The 15,324-nt window shown below is 40.9% G+C and overlaps 2 protein-coding genes and 1 long non-coding RNA gene across 3 annotated transcripts; 2 read left to right on the top strand and 1 right to left on the bottom strand.

Annotated features, from left to right (window-relative positions):
* Positions 1-2,199: 2,199 nt before the first annotated feature.
* LOC123473853 lies at positions 2,200-6,466 on the top strand. Its single transcript, XR_006648174.1, has 2 exons — positions 2,200-2,539; positions 6,063-6,466. It is a non-coding gene; the product is annotated as an uncharacterized LOC123473853 (long non-coding RNA).
* LOC116925075 (protein SCAI) lies at positions 6,025-9,124 on the bottom strand. Its single transcript, XM_032931698.2, has 10 exons — positions 8,962-9,124; positions 8,643-8,825; positions 8,468-8,581; positions 8,309-8,405; positions 8,083-8,240; positions 7,804-8,014; positions 7,557-7,737; positions 7,151-7,396; positions 6,893-7,066; positions 6,025-6,816 (listed from the first exon to the last, which is right to left on the bottom strand). Exons 1-10 carry the CDS (start codon positions 9,048-9,050, stop codon positions 6,566-6,568), a joined length of 1,704 nt encoding a protein of 567 aa, XP_032787589.1. The 5' UTR covers positions 9,051-9,124; the 3' UTR covers positions 6,025-6,565.
* Positions 9,125-9,289: 165 nt separating this feature from the next.
* LOC116925073 (GTPase-activating protein and VPS9 domain-containing protein 1) lies at positions 9,290-14,796 on the top strand. Its single transcript, XM_032931694.2, has 8 exons — positions 9,290-9,597; positions 9,795-10,201; positions 10,264-10,593; positions 10,659-11,889; positions 11,951-12,192; positions 12,272-13,919; positions 13,982-14,260; positions 14,325-14,796. The coding sequence occupies exons 1-8, from the start codon at positions 9,478-9,480 to the stop codon at positions 14,463-14,465; spliced, it is 4,398 nt and encodes a 1,465-aa protein (XP_032787585.1). The 5' UTR covers positions 9,290-9,477; the 3' UTR covers positions 14,466-14,796.
* Positions 14,797-15,324: the final 528 nt, after the last annotated feature.

The raw sequence follows: 15,324 nt of genomic DNA, 5'->3' as shown, positions 1-15,324 counted from the left end.
ACGCGCGTGCCCCCGTTGAGAGATTGCAAACGTAAAAGTCGTTCCTGCAAGCGTCGCTGTCAAAGGAAAACAGCAATTAAGTTGCCATTTCCCTGATTGAACTAATTGCTTTTCCGTGTTAGGCAAGGCAAATAGATTTTCTCTGTCAAACATCAAGTTTTGAATACCGGTAGAGAATTTTAGATTTTCTCAACTGATTATGATGCGCAAGAAAAAAAAACAAAAAAATTTCACTGTTCAAAAATCAGGTCCTAATCCAAATTTTAATGCAACACATGCAACAATTTTCTCCCCCCCCCCCCTTTATCCTTTTATGTATATAGTCTACATCGTTATAGTATTAAATGGAGCCGGCACTGTGCACGCCGTCACGTACCCCTGCCGCGCCTTGAAGATTGCGGGTTGCCTTTTATCACATTTATAGTCTAGCTTTATATTCAAATCAGACCAGCAATCTGAATATGTCAAATATGCAAAATGGGTAATAATGAGCGCCCAGCGGGGTACAATAAATGTCACTTTTGACTTCGCCTTTTTCTCTCCAATACTTGAACGTTCAAAAAATGAAACGTAGAGCCACGGGTGATGGTCGTACTCACCAATGTATTGACACGTGAGAAAGAAAAAAATGTCTATCGATTGCTTCTATCCGATTATTGTTACGACAGTAGGCCCCGTCACAGGAGAATACAACTAGGGCGTGTCCTTCGGTTTGCATCTACGCTCAGCTAGTCGTCCGTGTGACTCTATGGCCGCGAGTTGTTCTCCCTTTGTGTGTACATTCTTGTTGTTGTTGCTAAAAGGCTTTTCATTATGAAAATATAGAAAGAAAAAAAACAAACAAGTAAAATCTACTCACCGACAGACGATCTATTCGATTGGAGGCTACATAGGCTCCGATCTATTCAGAGCCTGTATCTGCTTTTAGTTGTTTTGTGTCGTCTTCCGACTAGCCAACAACCAGCACCGTCAAGGATAAATATCAAAAAATTCTTTTGTTACATCCTACGAGCAAGAGGAGGCTGAGCGCTTTAGATGAGCGGCGTTGAAGCCGAAGACCAACGACACCATAGGGGAAAAATACAAAAAAAAAAATAAATAAATAAATAAAAAACACACAGATTGGAGGGCACGGCGTTTTGTCAAGGAAGGGTAGTCATCCGTAAAATTGCTACAGTACAGAAATTGGGCCGAGGTGCGGCGGAATTATAGGGGCAAGAACTTGTGTCAACATTGTCCTCATGTCGGACAATCCCGCGCTTACACATTTTACGTCATTGGTATTCTGTAGGGCGTCCCGTTTTTGTGTGCACTACACAATGTCAGATCTCGATGAATGGCATTGCTGTGCACGCCAATAAATCCTGCCACTTTCGCTCAGTCAGATGAAATTGATCGGCCAATCCCCGAGATAAAACGGTCAGTTGTATCAGCGCGCCTAAGCTTATTTGCCGATTGTAACATTGTTCCACCGTTTCGCGATAGAAATTACTTTCTGAATGTTAAATGAGGTGTGAAGACCATTTTACGAAAGGAATATTTTGCCGCGTTACGTCACGTCTATCCGAATTGTTTTATTCATTACGACCTCAACCCATTGGATATGTGTGCGGAAACTGGGATGGAATCACTTGATAGTTTTTTTTTTGTTTTTGTTTTTTGTTTTTTTAGTTTTCTTCAACCGTCATGACTATTTTTTATATTAATTATTTATAGGGTGTCGTCGCTTATTTGCGTGTCCTTTGCACGTACCGTGGGGTTTCCATCGGAATGCAAAGGTTTATTTCGGTAGTTCCTTCGTGATGGCATTTCTAGTTTTATGCTGCATTTTTAGATACTTATGTACATCTCTATTACACGCTCGCACCACGCCGTGAATCTCTTCTCGGAACGGTTGCGTGTAACGTGACTGTTTCGACGTAGCCCATGTGAAACAACACTGACCACTAGCGACGGCAGCTCACGATTTCATGTTTTGTTTTCCTTTCAAAAACGTTTGAAAGTCAGCTTTTACTACGCAACTGACAACTTGAATAATTTGGTAGCTAAACTTTATTCGTTTTTGCCGTGTTGACTATAAAAAAAAAACATAGAGCGTAACTAGTTTTTCCCGTGATTCAACAGCCCAAAGTGAATGATTGCATCCTGCATCTTTGCTTCGTTTTTCTTTTCTTTTTTCACGGAAAAATTCATTTCTTTTCATCCTCTCCCAGTGGTCTCTCACCGTTCATCTAGTAGACGTGCATACAATACGTCTGTTGACTCGTTTTTGTTATGCGCTGTGCCTTGTTTTCATTGTAGCAAGTAGTTGATTTGACTCGCATTCCCATTCTCATGGTTATTTTGATTTCAAGACACACACACACACACACAAACAGATTTGTTCCTCCCGTTTTCAATTTGCCTCAGACAAAGTCATTGTCAGTAGAGATATCAAGACCATCATTATAAAAATGTGAGTTTATTGAATTCAATGGCTGTGTTTCGTCCAAAGTGCACCTTTAGTAGGCTACGGCGTAATGAGATCAACGACGAGAGTGTGAGTATTCTCTTGAAAAGTAGTCAATATTTTAGTCTGAAAACAGCGCGACCCGCTGTTGGGCATGCCCACTGTAGTTCCACTAGAATTAGGCGGGGATCTTATACGTCCATATGGACACGTGGGAAATAGTAATTCAGTACATATAGAATCGGGGAACAAGGAGCTCCATTGAAAGTGTCACATGGAAAAAGGGGGCGTTCACTAGGTTTGATTTCCATTAGCTCTCTCGCTTTCTCATCTCCGACTCTTTGCAGGGGAATTTTTCCAGCTTGCTTTTATTCTACTGTTTTGAAAAATAGAAAAATAAAATAAAATAAATAAATAAAAAATAAAATGAATAGCTTTGTTTAAAGATATCTCTGTAGAGTGTGGGAGATCAACCCCAGTTCTAGTCCGTTATCTCTACTCACCCTCAGGTCCGTCTGTTTGTGCTCTTCTTCTTGTCTATACCAACGGCGAGACTTCCTTTTGTTGCATCATCTGCAGAATTCTCCTTTTTTTTTTACTTGCCGAGGACTGAGGGACGTGATGTCGGGCTTTAAAACTATAAAGTCGCACAAAAGATGACGAACCGTCGCATTTGGCCCAGCATCTTGTCCGCGTAACTGGAAAATCAGTCAAGAGTGATAAATTTATTGCAATAATTCCCTCATCCTAAAGCTCGAGGGTGAAACCGGGCAATTTCTAAAGAATCAAGGGCAATGTCAATAACATCGTCAGAATCACACAGAGAAGACGGTCGAACAATCGACGTGCGCAGGGATGTTTTTGTCCGGCCAAAAAACTTTGCCGCCCGACGAGATACACAAACCATTCATCATCAATGTACTACGTGGAATTTGACAGATTTCTGTCTGTTTTCATTGACAAGCTCTTCTAGTGTATGAGATCAATTGGCCATCTTGACGAGAGAAAGTACATTCATGTGGGGCTTCATTCAGTCAATACTGGACTGGTCGAGTTTTGGCTATTTATTTCCCTTTTCAAAATTAGCTCATCTGTCATTATAATAGAAGCGCATCTGTGCTGATATTTCTATAGAAATTTGTAAAAAAACCAACAAAAAAAGAACCGTACGATGCAGCTTTCTAATCATGCTTTTGTGTTTAAAATTAAGAATGACCTCTTGTTCATGTGGACGCAATAGCGTGAGATAGTTTCAAGAGCGATTTCGTTTTCAAGCGAGGGGACTTTGTCCTAAATGTCCTGATGTTTGAACGTAGGTAAAGCTGACGTGAATCTCTTCATAAACAATTCAGGGGAAAACTTTATGTGGTTTTTTTGTATTGTTTCTAAAAAAAGGGAAGGAAAAAAAAAACGTGTATCAATGTTGAGCTAATTCTATTGATCTCATGAGGAGGGTACAGTATATAGGGGGTGGTTTTTTTTGAATTTTTTTATAGATATGTATCACAAAACCGGAAATCTGTCGAATGTCAAAGACTTGAAACTGGACCATCTTCAATTTCGATGAAGTGGAATAGAGCCAGATGTTGGACTCTCATTATGCTAAAAATACAACAACAAAAAACCGACTAATCTCCATATGGAAAAGCAATTCCCAGCCCCGTTGATTATTCAGGAAAAGGACACGTTCCAACAGTTTCATTACGACATTTATAGAAAAAGAGAAAAGAGCCAACCTTTAAATATGCTAAATTTAATTTGTTACGCTTTTCATTCTAATCCAACATTTGAATTTCAACCCGAGATGGAAATGTAAACGTTAAGAACTGGTTCCATATTGGTTGCACCAAACAAATTTGCCCTTTATTTTATCTGAATTCCGCACCAATTCCCTTTGATTGGTTCAAATGCCGAGGCAAACAAGCACTTCACTTTCCTCGTGAACTGATAACCTCTACAAGTCAATTGTTTTCTCATTTAAACAATCCGTAACGTCGAGCGCTTTGTTAGTCGCATTTTTTTCCACCCGGCAAGTAAGTGTTCTCCGATAAGAGTTTTCGCTTGGAAAACGATCAGGCCTCGATAGCAACGGATAATGAAAATTATGTACACTTTACAGTTCCACTGGGGTTGCGATAGATTCACGAATCACATCCCCTGACTCGAGTGTATCGTTAGATTTGGGGTAGCACAGAACCACTAGTTTGCTAAGCAAGCCTATTGTTTCCAACGACACTTCTCGACTCTACATACATAGCACCAGAGAAGATATTTATAGAGCTGTGTCCATATATCAACCTCGGAAATTTTTGATTACACATTTACTTCAGTCAACTGTAGTTCTACAATGTACAGGGGTACAACAATTGATTCTAGATTGAAAAAAAAAATCGTACTTGACGAACGAAGAATCACTACAATTCTTCTTCTGGGGTATATAAATGTTGACCCCATCGGAATGCACGGCATATACCAATCTGCATACAAATAGAAAGCGCTGGCTCTATACGTTTGAATAAAGTTGACAGGCGAGAATAGGGCAAGAATAATACAAACATTAATGGGCAAAGCTGGACCGGCATAAATTATTTATAGTCTTGATCTTACCGGTTTCTCTTGTTGAGTATTGTGTCTAAAATTTACGTCCAAGTGCGTTTCTGAGTTTAGCAATCTGTCGCATGAGATTGTTGTTCTTTGTTGAGTAAGCAATGAGCTATGGCTGTACAGGTTTTCAGACGTTCTGTCGCGACGTCGCTCATACACGAGAAGCAACGCCCATCTACGAAGAGAATGAAGACGGCGATGAAAAAAAGAAAAAAACAAACAAACCCAGAGGGTTTTATAAAGGCACTCAGTCAACTGTAAAATCAGCGCTATATAATACTATAGTGTGTGGCTTGGGGCAAAGCGGCATTCAGAAAGACATGGGGCGATGTCAACTTCGAAGCTGTGCAGTTGACAATAGGCCTATCCCCTTACTATGCCACTATGCCGTTTGCGTATTATGACATGCCACGACTCTATTGAAATGACTTTATATTGAAATTCGGGTGACTCGACGGTGCGAGCGACCGGCTACGACATTCCTGTCGTGGGCCTCATGTTGAGCAAGACGCGGTTGACTTTTTTCATCAATATTTTAATTGGTTCACTCAACCAGAAAAGATGAAAATGAACCAACCCTATAATAAAATTCTTTGGTTTAAGATTTAAAACATTTACTTTCTATGAAATACTTTGAATTAGTTCTAGTGGTGACTTAAAGGGCTAAACCTAAACAACTCCAAGTTAGATGTTATTGTCCGGTTTCATACAGCAATCAAATAATGGGTTTTGGGATACTGCGACCTATCGTTGAAAACATCTAGATTTCACTCATGACTATGTTTTGCTGTAGCACTGGACGTTCAAGTTTCGTGCCTCTATTAATTTATAAATACCACAGTTCAGGTAGGGGGGCTCACCGTAAAATTTCTTGTCGACTTTTCTTGATGAATATGTGTTCTGTAAATATTTTCTTTTAATGAAAAGATGGGCTTAGTTTGACTCACCTCAAATAAAAGACAACAAATAAGTTTTCTTTCTTTCTTTTTTTTTTTTTACTTTTCATTAGCACGACTGAGATCACTGGTAAACTGACTGAGGTTTCGTTACAGAAGATGAGATCAAATAACTGGCCATACATTTTCCAGTTCAACACTGAGGAATGGAAACATACGTAGTGCATGATTGAGAACAAAGAAAGGCAAAACAACACAATGAAACGCTCTGGTGTGATATGCAATTACGATAGCTACTCTACTTTCAAGAAATTAGGACATTCTTTTTTCCAGCGACTGTCCTCGCAGTTTGCTGTTGAAAGAACATCACGTGCTAAAAACGTGCTGGTGCAGGACAATACGCGGTTTAAAGAAATATTTAAATAAATGGCAAAAGACTGACACGATTTGTAGAAGAAAAATCAATCCAAAATGTGAGGTTAATCGGAAGAACGTAGCGAGGAAAGAAAAAGAAAAAGGATGATGATCTGTGCGTCAAATGTAAACCAACCACAATGAAGGCTCCTCGAAACGAGCGAGGACGTACATTTTTGAATCGGTTGTGATCATATGTAGCTTAAAGAATCTCCCTGTTGGGCTCTGTGAAAATAGAACTTAGTTCTAAATGATCGACTAACGTATACATAGCTCTTTCGAGCGAACTTTGCAATAAAAGTTCGCTTTCGGGAAGAGGTGGCTGAGATCGGGGCTGTAGAGCCGGCCAATGCTTGAAGGACCGATGAAGGCGAAGGGCCACACAGCAAAATATGAAACGCAGTAACAACAGCCGTAGAAAATCATCGCCAAGGAATGGCAAATAAGATGATTCTGTAATATGCATAAAACAAAATAAAGTTAATAGATAAACAAAAACAAATAACTGGAGAAAAAAATTAATCATTACCAATGCCTTTAACACGGGTTAATAATCGACTAGCTTCTGCCAAAAATCGATCCACAAATGCTTGGCCTGTTTCCCAGAGGTGATAAGGTATTTCTTTGATTTTCCCAAGAACGCATATGGCCGTTAGGGGACTGTGCAGGAAAAGGGTAAGAAGACCTCCTTTGGGATGCAAGTCTGTAAAGTGGAATAAAATATGGGGGAAAATGTGTTACTCTAAATAGCACACCAAAGGTTACGAAAATTGATTTCAACGCTAACCTTGGTACTGAGATGGTACATCTTGTGGAGACATGAGTATCACCAATGGTTGTCCGAAAAGCTGCGGTACATTCTGGAAGACCCAACTATTGTCCGAATCCACAATCAGAAAGAGAGGCTTGCGCATAAAAGGGATTAAATCCCCAGGATACAAACAGTTTAGCTCTTTCCCTTGGGATCCACGCTTATTTCCACTTGGATCTGGCTCTCGTTTGCTGTTAGTACAAACACCGCCCATATCGTATCCTTAAATATCGAGAGAATTAGTTAATAAACTACTCAACTGATGATGAATAATAATAATAATAATAATAATAATAAATCACAAATAAATAAATCAAAACAAACAATTAAATAAATAAATAATGTTTCAGAATCGTAAAACAGGGAAGAAAAAGTTTTGTACTGTCTTCGGTCGAACTCGATGATGGAAATAGACCGTCTGCCGAAATGTAGAGTAATAGGGCGCCATTTAAAGGTAACTCTTTGAATCCCGATGCAAGAAACACAAGGAGCTGACTAAGTGTCGGTTTGTAGAGAAGATATTTATGGGGATTCTCTCGTTTCAAGGGACGATCGTTAGACTCCTGTGACAATTTATTTAATAACTTTGAAGTCATGAAAACAATAGATACACTTAAACCACCATTTACCATAGAAGGTGTTCGTGATGGAAGAGAATAGGCTTGATAAGAAGCATCTTCTTGAGGTTCTCTTTCAAGGGTTTGTAAAATGCGGAACATATCAAGAGTCAATTCACTGAACTTCACTTGATCGTTGTTATTTCCGAAAATCAGAACTTCTTGTAGAGTTAAGTCCATCGCTGGGCTCTTTTCTACAGGAGGTGTGGTGAGTGGACTTAACCTGGCAATACGACAACAAAATTGCTAGTAGGCCTATGCTATAGGCATTTCTAGTTAATGCCAATATACCTGTGTGAAATAACCATGGGATTAGAATCCGCATCTAGTATATTCAGAATGGCGTCGGCCTCTAGAAAAGATTTGATTTCTCCTAGAACTAGGCTCCACTCCAACTGATCATCTGGCTCATAAGTACTTGTGTACTCATCAACATATTTTGAGAGTTCCTAACAATTCCAATCAAGAATAGATGCATTATTTTGGAATATAATTTTTAAATTGTATGAAGTATTACCCTAACTAATTCTCTAACTAGCTTCATCTTCTTCAGCAAAAGACAAACTACTATAAATCTTGCATAATATCTCAATTTTTTTACAACCAGGTCAGACCTGAAATAATATTGCATTAATGCATGTAAACAGTAAACAAGATTGTATTAATGGAAAGATACTTAGAGCCTCCATGATGATCTTCTTTAGCAATTCTGGAATAATATGATCTTGCTCTAATAGCAGAATAGAATGAAAAGGCTTCATTTAAATAATTTGTTTCACTGGTTCGAAGGCTGTAAAAAATTGTTTAACTTTGTTATGTACATTAAGGTTGTGTATTATAATCTTTCTTACTAATAATGATAGTAAAGTTGTCCTATTTTGGAGGCAATTTCTCCTATTTGCCATCTTTTAAGGTCATATTTAACATCTAGGATTTGGCGGTGTTGCTGTTGGAACTTCCACAACTTGGTGTAGACATCAAATGTGCGACCAAAATAGGCCTGCCATTGTTTATGGCCATATTGGGGCAAATCTCTAAAAACCATGTAATTATGAAAACATAGTTATTTTTGAACCACGAAGGTTACAATGCAACATGGAAACAAAATGATGAAAAAGGTTAAGCTTCACCTACTATAGTGTTAGTGTAGTAACTAAGCCATATATTTACCTTAATCCATTGAAAAGCTGTTTTGATTTTTCTTGGAGTTGGCAAAACTCGTTGATAATCCTACGCTCATTTTCATCGAGTTCAGCCATTCGTCGGCTTTTCTCAATAAATATTTTGCTGGTCCTACTGTTGACAATTCAATTGCCTCAGGGGGTAAGCGGATTGTCAACGTTGCCTAAACTTTAAATTCCATTTTACATTAATTGATATTATATTTGGTGGGATACCTAGTTTTAAATAACCAATGATTTGTAACAGAACAAATTTTTCGAATTTGTTTTGGAAACTTATTAATTTGTACATGCGGCAACTCCCTTTCTAACATTTTCAATAGTAAACCCATTTGTTGTGTCACTTTATTTTGGAATCGCAATATGGAAAGGGTTTTGTAACGCCCCTTTTTCCTCGAAATACATTTCATTGTCCCACTTAATTAAAAGTGGCCGGAAGCTGAACAGATCACCCGTCGTCAAAGGGTAACCAGTTGTGTAAAATTGTATTAGTTATTCCGTCATCATGGTCCCTGTCAGCACCAAGTTACAGAACGAAATGTTACTGGACCTAGCACGCAATTTACGCCAGGAAAGGTTACTCATTGGCTCTGAAAGACAGAATCTGCAAATTCTTAACAAAAAGGTAATTTAAAGTTAAGTAGAATAATATGGGCTCACTGCTTCCATTGTTTCTTAGATCTATGTCCTATCCACCATCATTAATTTTTCAGTTGAAACCCACGGGGCAGGATGAATGTTTAAATAGAATAACACAATAGTTTCTGGTTCTGAATATAAACACCATACTGTGTACATTTATTTGTTCAATGGCTTTGATAGGTGTCTGAGGCACTGGAGAAACTTCATCAACTAGCATGGGTTGCCAGCCAGCAGAGGATTAATCTTGATGGCTTAATTATCTCACGTCTTGAAGTCAGTCCATCATTTTCCTGCCATCAAGCAAATGCTCTTGAGGGAGCTTGCTTCATTGAGGGTTATAGACACCTGGGTTTCCATGAAGCCCTGTTCAGTGAATTTCTCCAGCGGTTGAGACAAAATGCACCCTTGTTAGCAGTTTGCTTGGCTAATGGAGAGAAACTCAGTCCTGAAACAATGCCCACCGTCATAAGTGTTGTTACTTCAAGTCTTTATGCCAACTTTCTATTGGGTGATGATGAAAAATACTGCCTACAACTCTTGAAGCATTTAATGGAATTACAGCTTGTTAATTCTGAAAACCCAAGGAGGTAATTTCATGCATACTGTTGTCATTGTGAATTTTACGTAATCTGCCGGTTTGTCCGTGAAGGCTTCTCCGGCATGGAAGCTGCGCCTTCAGCCGCCTATACAAAGCATTTACCGAGGGTCTCTTTTCAGCCAAGGTTTTCCTCACGGCTGCCCTTCACGACCCCATCCTATTCCTGCTGATGGAAGATGAGATGTATCTTGATGTCGATCCAGTCCGGGCCGTCAACCGCTACCCATCTTATGAGCGAGAGAAACGATTTGGTCGCGAAGGCACTCCAGAGTTTAATACCGCTATTCAGAAATACAGAACCACTGCTATCGATCGCCTCGTTCAGCTGACTCAAAGATTTATTTTGGGGCTAGCTGCCAGCGTCGCCTGTTTTCCGTCAAGGTACGTAACTCATGTTTAAAGAAACCATCAAAGGAAATCCTAAGTCACATGTTTATTTTCCCTAGTGTTGCGTGGCTAGTTCGTCAAATGCGATCGCTCTTGACACATTCGATGCGGATTGATGCTCGGCAAGTTCACGCTATTTGCGTTGATTTGGTCTTCGCATTCTTCATCTGTCCTGCCATTGTTAACCCAGATCCTTGTGGCATCGTTGAAGCCCCAATATCTCCTATAGCCCGTTCTAATTTAATTCAAGTAGCTCAGATACTTCAGGTGTTAGTCCACTCTAAGTGGGAGCCCTTTGATCCTAAACTGGATGATCTTTATTCCCGTTTCGACAAAGACTGCGTCTCTTCAATTTTGGATGCTATTCTAGACGAAGGAACTTCTTCCGCCAATGTGGCACCTTTCTCCCCTTCGTCGACAGAGTCATCTCCATCTGCGGATCCATCAGTCGACACGCACCGTCTCCTAGTCGGCTTGAATCGTTCTGTCGCGTTGGTGACCGAAAATGAACTTCAAACGTTTGTTCAATTCCTTCGAACTGTACTAGCAAGTGACGGGCTAGAAGCAAATGATAAAAGAACGTTGGAAAACTTGATGCAGCCTGTACCACTGGTATGTTCCCCTGTTAAATCTGCACTTTCACAGAGCAATGGAGATTTGACGCCTTCGTCAAATGGTGTAACCGTCGAACCTACTGGATCTTCACCCAAAGGGAAAAGAAACCTTCTGGATAAAGTCAATAGTCGAGTCCGTTCTAAGGCTGCCAATCTACTTCAAAGAGACAGCGACCATTCATTTGGCATATGGTCCAGCTCTGACGATTCTGGTGATTTGGGCACACCTCGCCACTCGAACGGGGAAGAATCTCCTGGTTCTTCTGGAGCCGTCCTTGGACATGTTCTGGTTATCCCGTTTAGTAGCAAGAATGAAGAATGTATTGGCATGTTGTCAGAGCAACAAGTATTGGCGCTTGAACAAGAAAAGGAATCTACTAGAGCATCATTGGATGGAAGTTCCGTTCAGGGCGCGGAAGAAATGCAGCAAAATCCTGTACAAGAAAAAAGGACTCGTTTTTCATTGTCGCATGATGAAGGATCTATCGGCAATACCAGCGACAACCTCGAGGCTGTATCGGAAGCTGCGTCGAATCATAGTGTTGAATCGTCAGTAGAATCCGAAAACGACGAAGCTGAGCAAGATCCCATCGACAACCTTTCGGATATGGTGTCAGCAAATGTGTCTGGCAGAGGATCACCAAATGTCTCGGGAAGAGACACTCCGTCTTCCCAAGTAAATGCCTAGTTTTGCCATCGAGTTACCAAGTAATTACTTAACCAAATTTGTCTTCAAGATTACGGAAGGAGATGAAGGCACTTCAAGAAGTGGCATTAACGAACAACGGCCGTTGTTAATGCAGGTCGCTCCGCCCAAGCCTTCTGATATTGATGATAGATTTGGCCGTTTCGACGTCAAGGATTTAATTTTAGGTGACGAAACTCGTTCACTGGTGAGTGACTCTTGGAGTACAGATGTTTTGGGTAGTGATAGCGAATTGGCGAACGAGACGGCTGAAAGGGACCGGCAGCCCGACAGGTAATTCGTAAACTTTACTGTTCATTTTCAAGGATATTTGACGTAAATGGCTCCATTTTGTTTAATTCCATTCTTAAAGACCACCACTAGAAGATATTGTCCTTCCGGGCCGTCACCTACTAGTGGAGGCTGAGGCCGGTCTGTTTGACGTTTCAGAGACGGCATCAGAAGCTTGGAGCACTGATGTGGTGACTTCAGACACTGAGAGAATGGCGGAAGTGGATACGGATGAAACTAGTAGCGTGGCTCGTTCTGAAGCTGACAGTGAACAGGACTCTACGTCGATGCTTGCTGTCAATGCTGGACCATCGCATCTTGGAGCTATTCAGCGAATTCGCGGGAGAATGTCGGGCAGTCTTTTTCGTCCGATTCGGGAAGCTAGCGTTGAGCAGATTCAAAATCTAAGCCTTCAGACAAGGTCGGCTCCCCAGCAAGAAATATCCTCGAACGTTTCAAACGGTCCAATGTCTTCGTCTTCTTCCTCATGCAGCAGCCACGGCAGTATAGCCAGCAGTGCGAAAGGGTTGGCTACTTCTACTGCAGCAAGTGCGGCAATGGTGAATACAACGGCATCCTCTTCAGCTGGAGGGACAGTCCCTACGTCAAGCGGACAAGCTTCGACAGGCGCCATTCCAAAGAGTATCAGTTTTGACAAAACTGCCGATCGTGGTGATAAAGAGCATTGTTACGATGACGAAAACAAAAACAAGCGAAGCTTCTTTCGCAACTTTAAACTGCCTTTCAAGCGAGGTGGTCGAACAAAAGATCGTGCAAGTGCAATTGATCACACGGACAGTGTAAATTACAGTACTTATAACCGTACGCTACGGCGATCTGCATCGGAGGAAGCTCGCACTGCGCTAGCAACAGAAAGCTCGGATGATATTTTGGCAAAGTATCGTTCGAAAGGATCTACTCTCACCAGCCAAGGAGATGCCAGTAGTTCAAATGGAACTCAATCGATGGTCAATTTCAATTTGGCAGAAGAACAGTCAGTCGATGAAGATGAAGGCGAAGATGAACGCCAACATATTGATCCATTAAATATTGAATCATCTTACGCTTTTGCTGATGCGAAGAGGAAGCTCAGACTTGTTCTTAGCACGGCGGACGTCCAGTCGCTCCACGTGATGAACAATGCCACAGCCGCCAGCAATAGCACGGAACATGAATTGATCATTTTTCTCAAACTACAGCTAGCAGAGGCCATCAACCTGCAAGATCGCTCGCTGGTAGCTCAGCTTCATGAGACTCTGCGTTGCGTCCGTCTCTTTGACGCTGATGGCTGTTCAAAGCTTTTTCACTCTCTCAAAGAAGATTATAAGGGCCGAGCACCCTACCTGTCCTACTTAATCCAATGTCGCCAGTCCCTGCTCTCTGTCTTGGCGCATTTAGAGCGATTGGGTAATCGCGTCGAACAAGACAAGGCCGTTTGTCATCGTTTCCTAATCTCCGTTTGCGTCCGCTTATTTCTGGAGAGACGCGAGAAACAGCTCAACGATTTTGTCGTTGAATTTCAGCAATTGCATGCGGCCGACGAGAAGGCTGATTGGCTTGAATCATTTCTTCATCGTCTTTCGGCAGAATTGGAACGCGATTCCATGTGGCAATCTGCTAGTCGCTATCAGATCGAGCTAGCTCAAACCGCTGTTGAACAAAGATTAATGGCCTTGATTTATAGCTACGCACTTTATCCAAATGGCGATGGCGACGTGTCCAGAGATCAGGCATGTGACGTGATAAATCGAACTGTCCTTCTATCGCTGACTAATTTAATTATTATCAACAGGTTCTTCATGAACACATAGAAAAGTTGGGGCAAGTGGTTACTCCTAGCCACAAGGATTTGAGGATTCCGAAGATCTATCGCTACGAATGCCCGTGGCCATCGGCTCAAGCAGAATTGGTTTCTATAAGTGCTTACAAAACGCCCCGTGATAAAGTCGCTTGTGTGATCCGTTGCGCGACAACCATTATGAATCTACTTTCATTAGCCGCTGCTGCGGCAGAAAGAGGTGTTCCGGCCGCCGACGACTTCATGCCAGTTTTTGTCTTTGTCATCATTAAGGTATAGGTTAATTTTTTTCCCCCCCTTCATTAGCAACAAGTAATGCCACGGTATGGAATTACAGGCTAATCCGCCGTGTCTACTGTCGACAGTCGAGTATGTCAATAGTTTCTTTGGCAACCGATTGGAAGGAGAAGATCAGTACTGGTGGACGCAGTTCTGCTCGGCAATCGAATTCGTGAAGACAATGGATTACGGACATTAAGCGATACGTAGCGCGTAAAAAATCCGTGCCATAACTTAAAGATTCTTGTTCAGATGTTAGAACATCATTAATCCTTTTGTGGTGGTTTAAATAACGTACCTTATATATATTAGTTTGCTCATGTTGTTGACAGTGAGAAGGAAAGCTGTTTATGTCATTGTACATATTTGTTATTCGTTGGCAGAGCTCGTACTTTGTAGAACATTTCAATGAGTTGCGACAACATTGTCAGTAATCGAGTCCGGTTGGAAAGTTTGTTTCATGACATTATTTAGTTCTTTTGTGCATTATTTAGCTTACCTCATTTTGTAAATATATAGATTATGCTTCATCTCTTCTGATTTCGTAGCCGTGTCTAATTCTTTTCCGAAATATTGCACATACGTACTATACACCTGTGCGATGGGTACCAATTCCAATTTATTATAACTTTGTTTTGCAAAGAAATTGAAAAGCGAATGCCCTCTGCCATACTTGACAAAATGCGACCTTAAAAAAGTAAACAAGTGGCAGAAAAATTCAAGATTTCTCTGAATTCGAGATTTTTTTTTTTATTTATTTATTTTTTTTTTCCCTTTGGAAACCAATTTGTGCGACTGCGTACGCCGGTGCGGAAGGTCTTCGTTGTACAGAAGACCAGTTGCTGCAACAGCAGCACAGCACCCATTCCCTAAATCAAATCAAATCTGAATTCGAGAACTATTTTCACACTGTTTCACCATGCCCGATTGGCTGTTGTAGCGGTGCTGTGCACTGGGTCGAAGCTAATCGGGACTAAGCTCTAAATAACAACATTGCACATTTTTTTCGGCTATCAGATTTCTAAGTGACTCACATTGTAGTCTGATGCATAATAGAT

This window comes from Daphnia magna, linkage group LG6 (genome assembly GCF_020631705.1).
Source record: "Daphnia magna isolate NIES linkage group LG6, ASM2063170v1.1, whole genome shotgun sequence".
In the NCBI taxonomy this organism is placed as follows: Eukaryota; Metazoa; Arthropoda; class Branchiopoda; order Diplostraca; family Daphniidae; genus Daphnia; species Daphnia magna.
The sequence above is the reverse complement of the archived record's forward strand: the minus strand, read 5'-3'. Positions and strand labels throughout refer to the sequence as shown.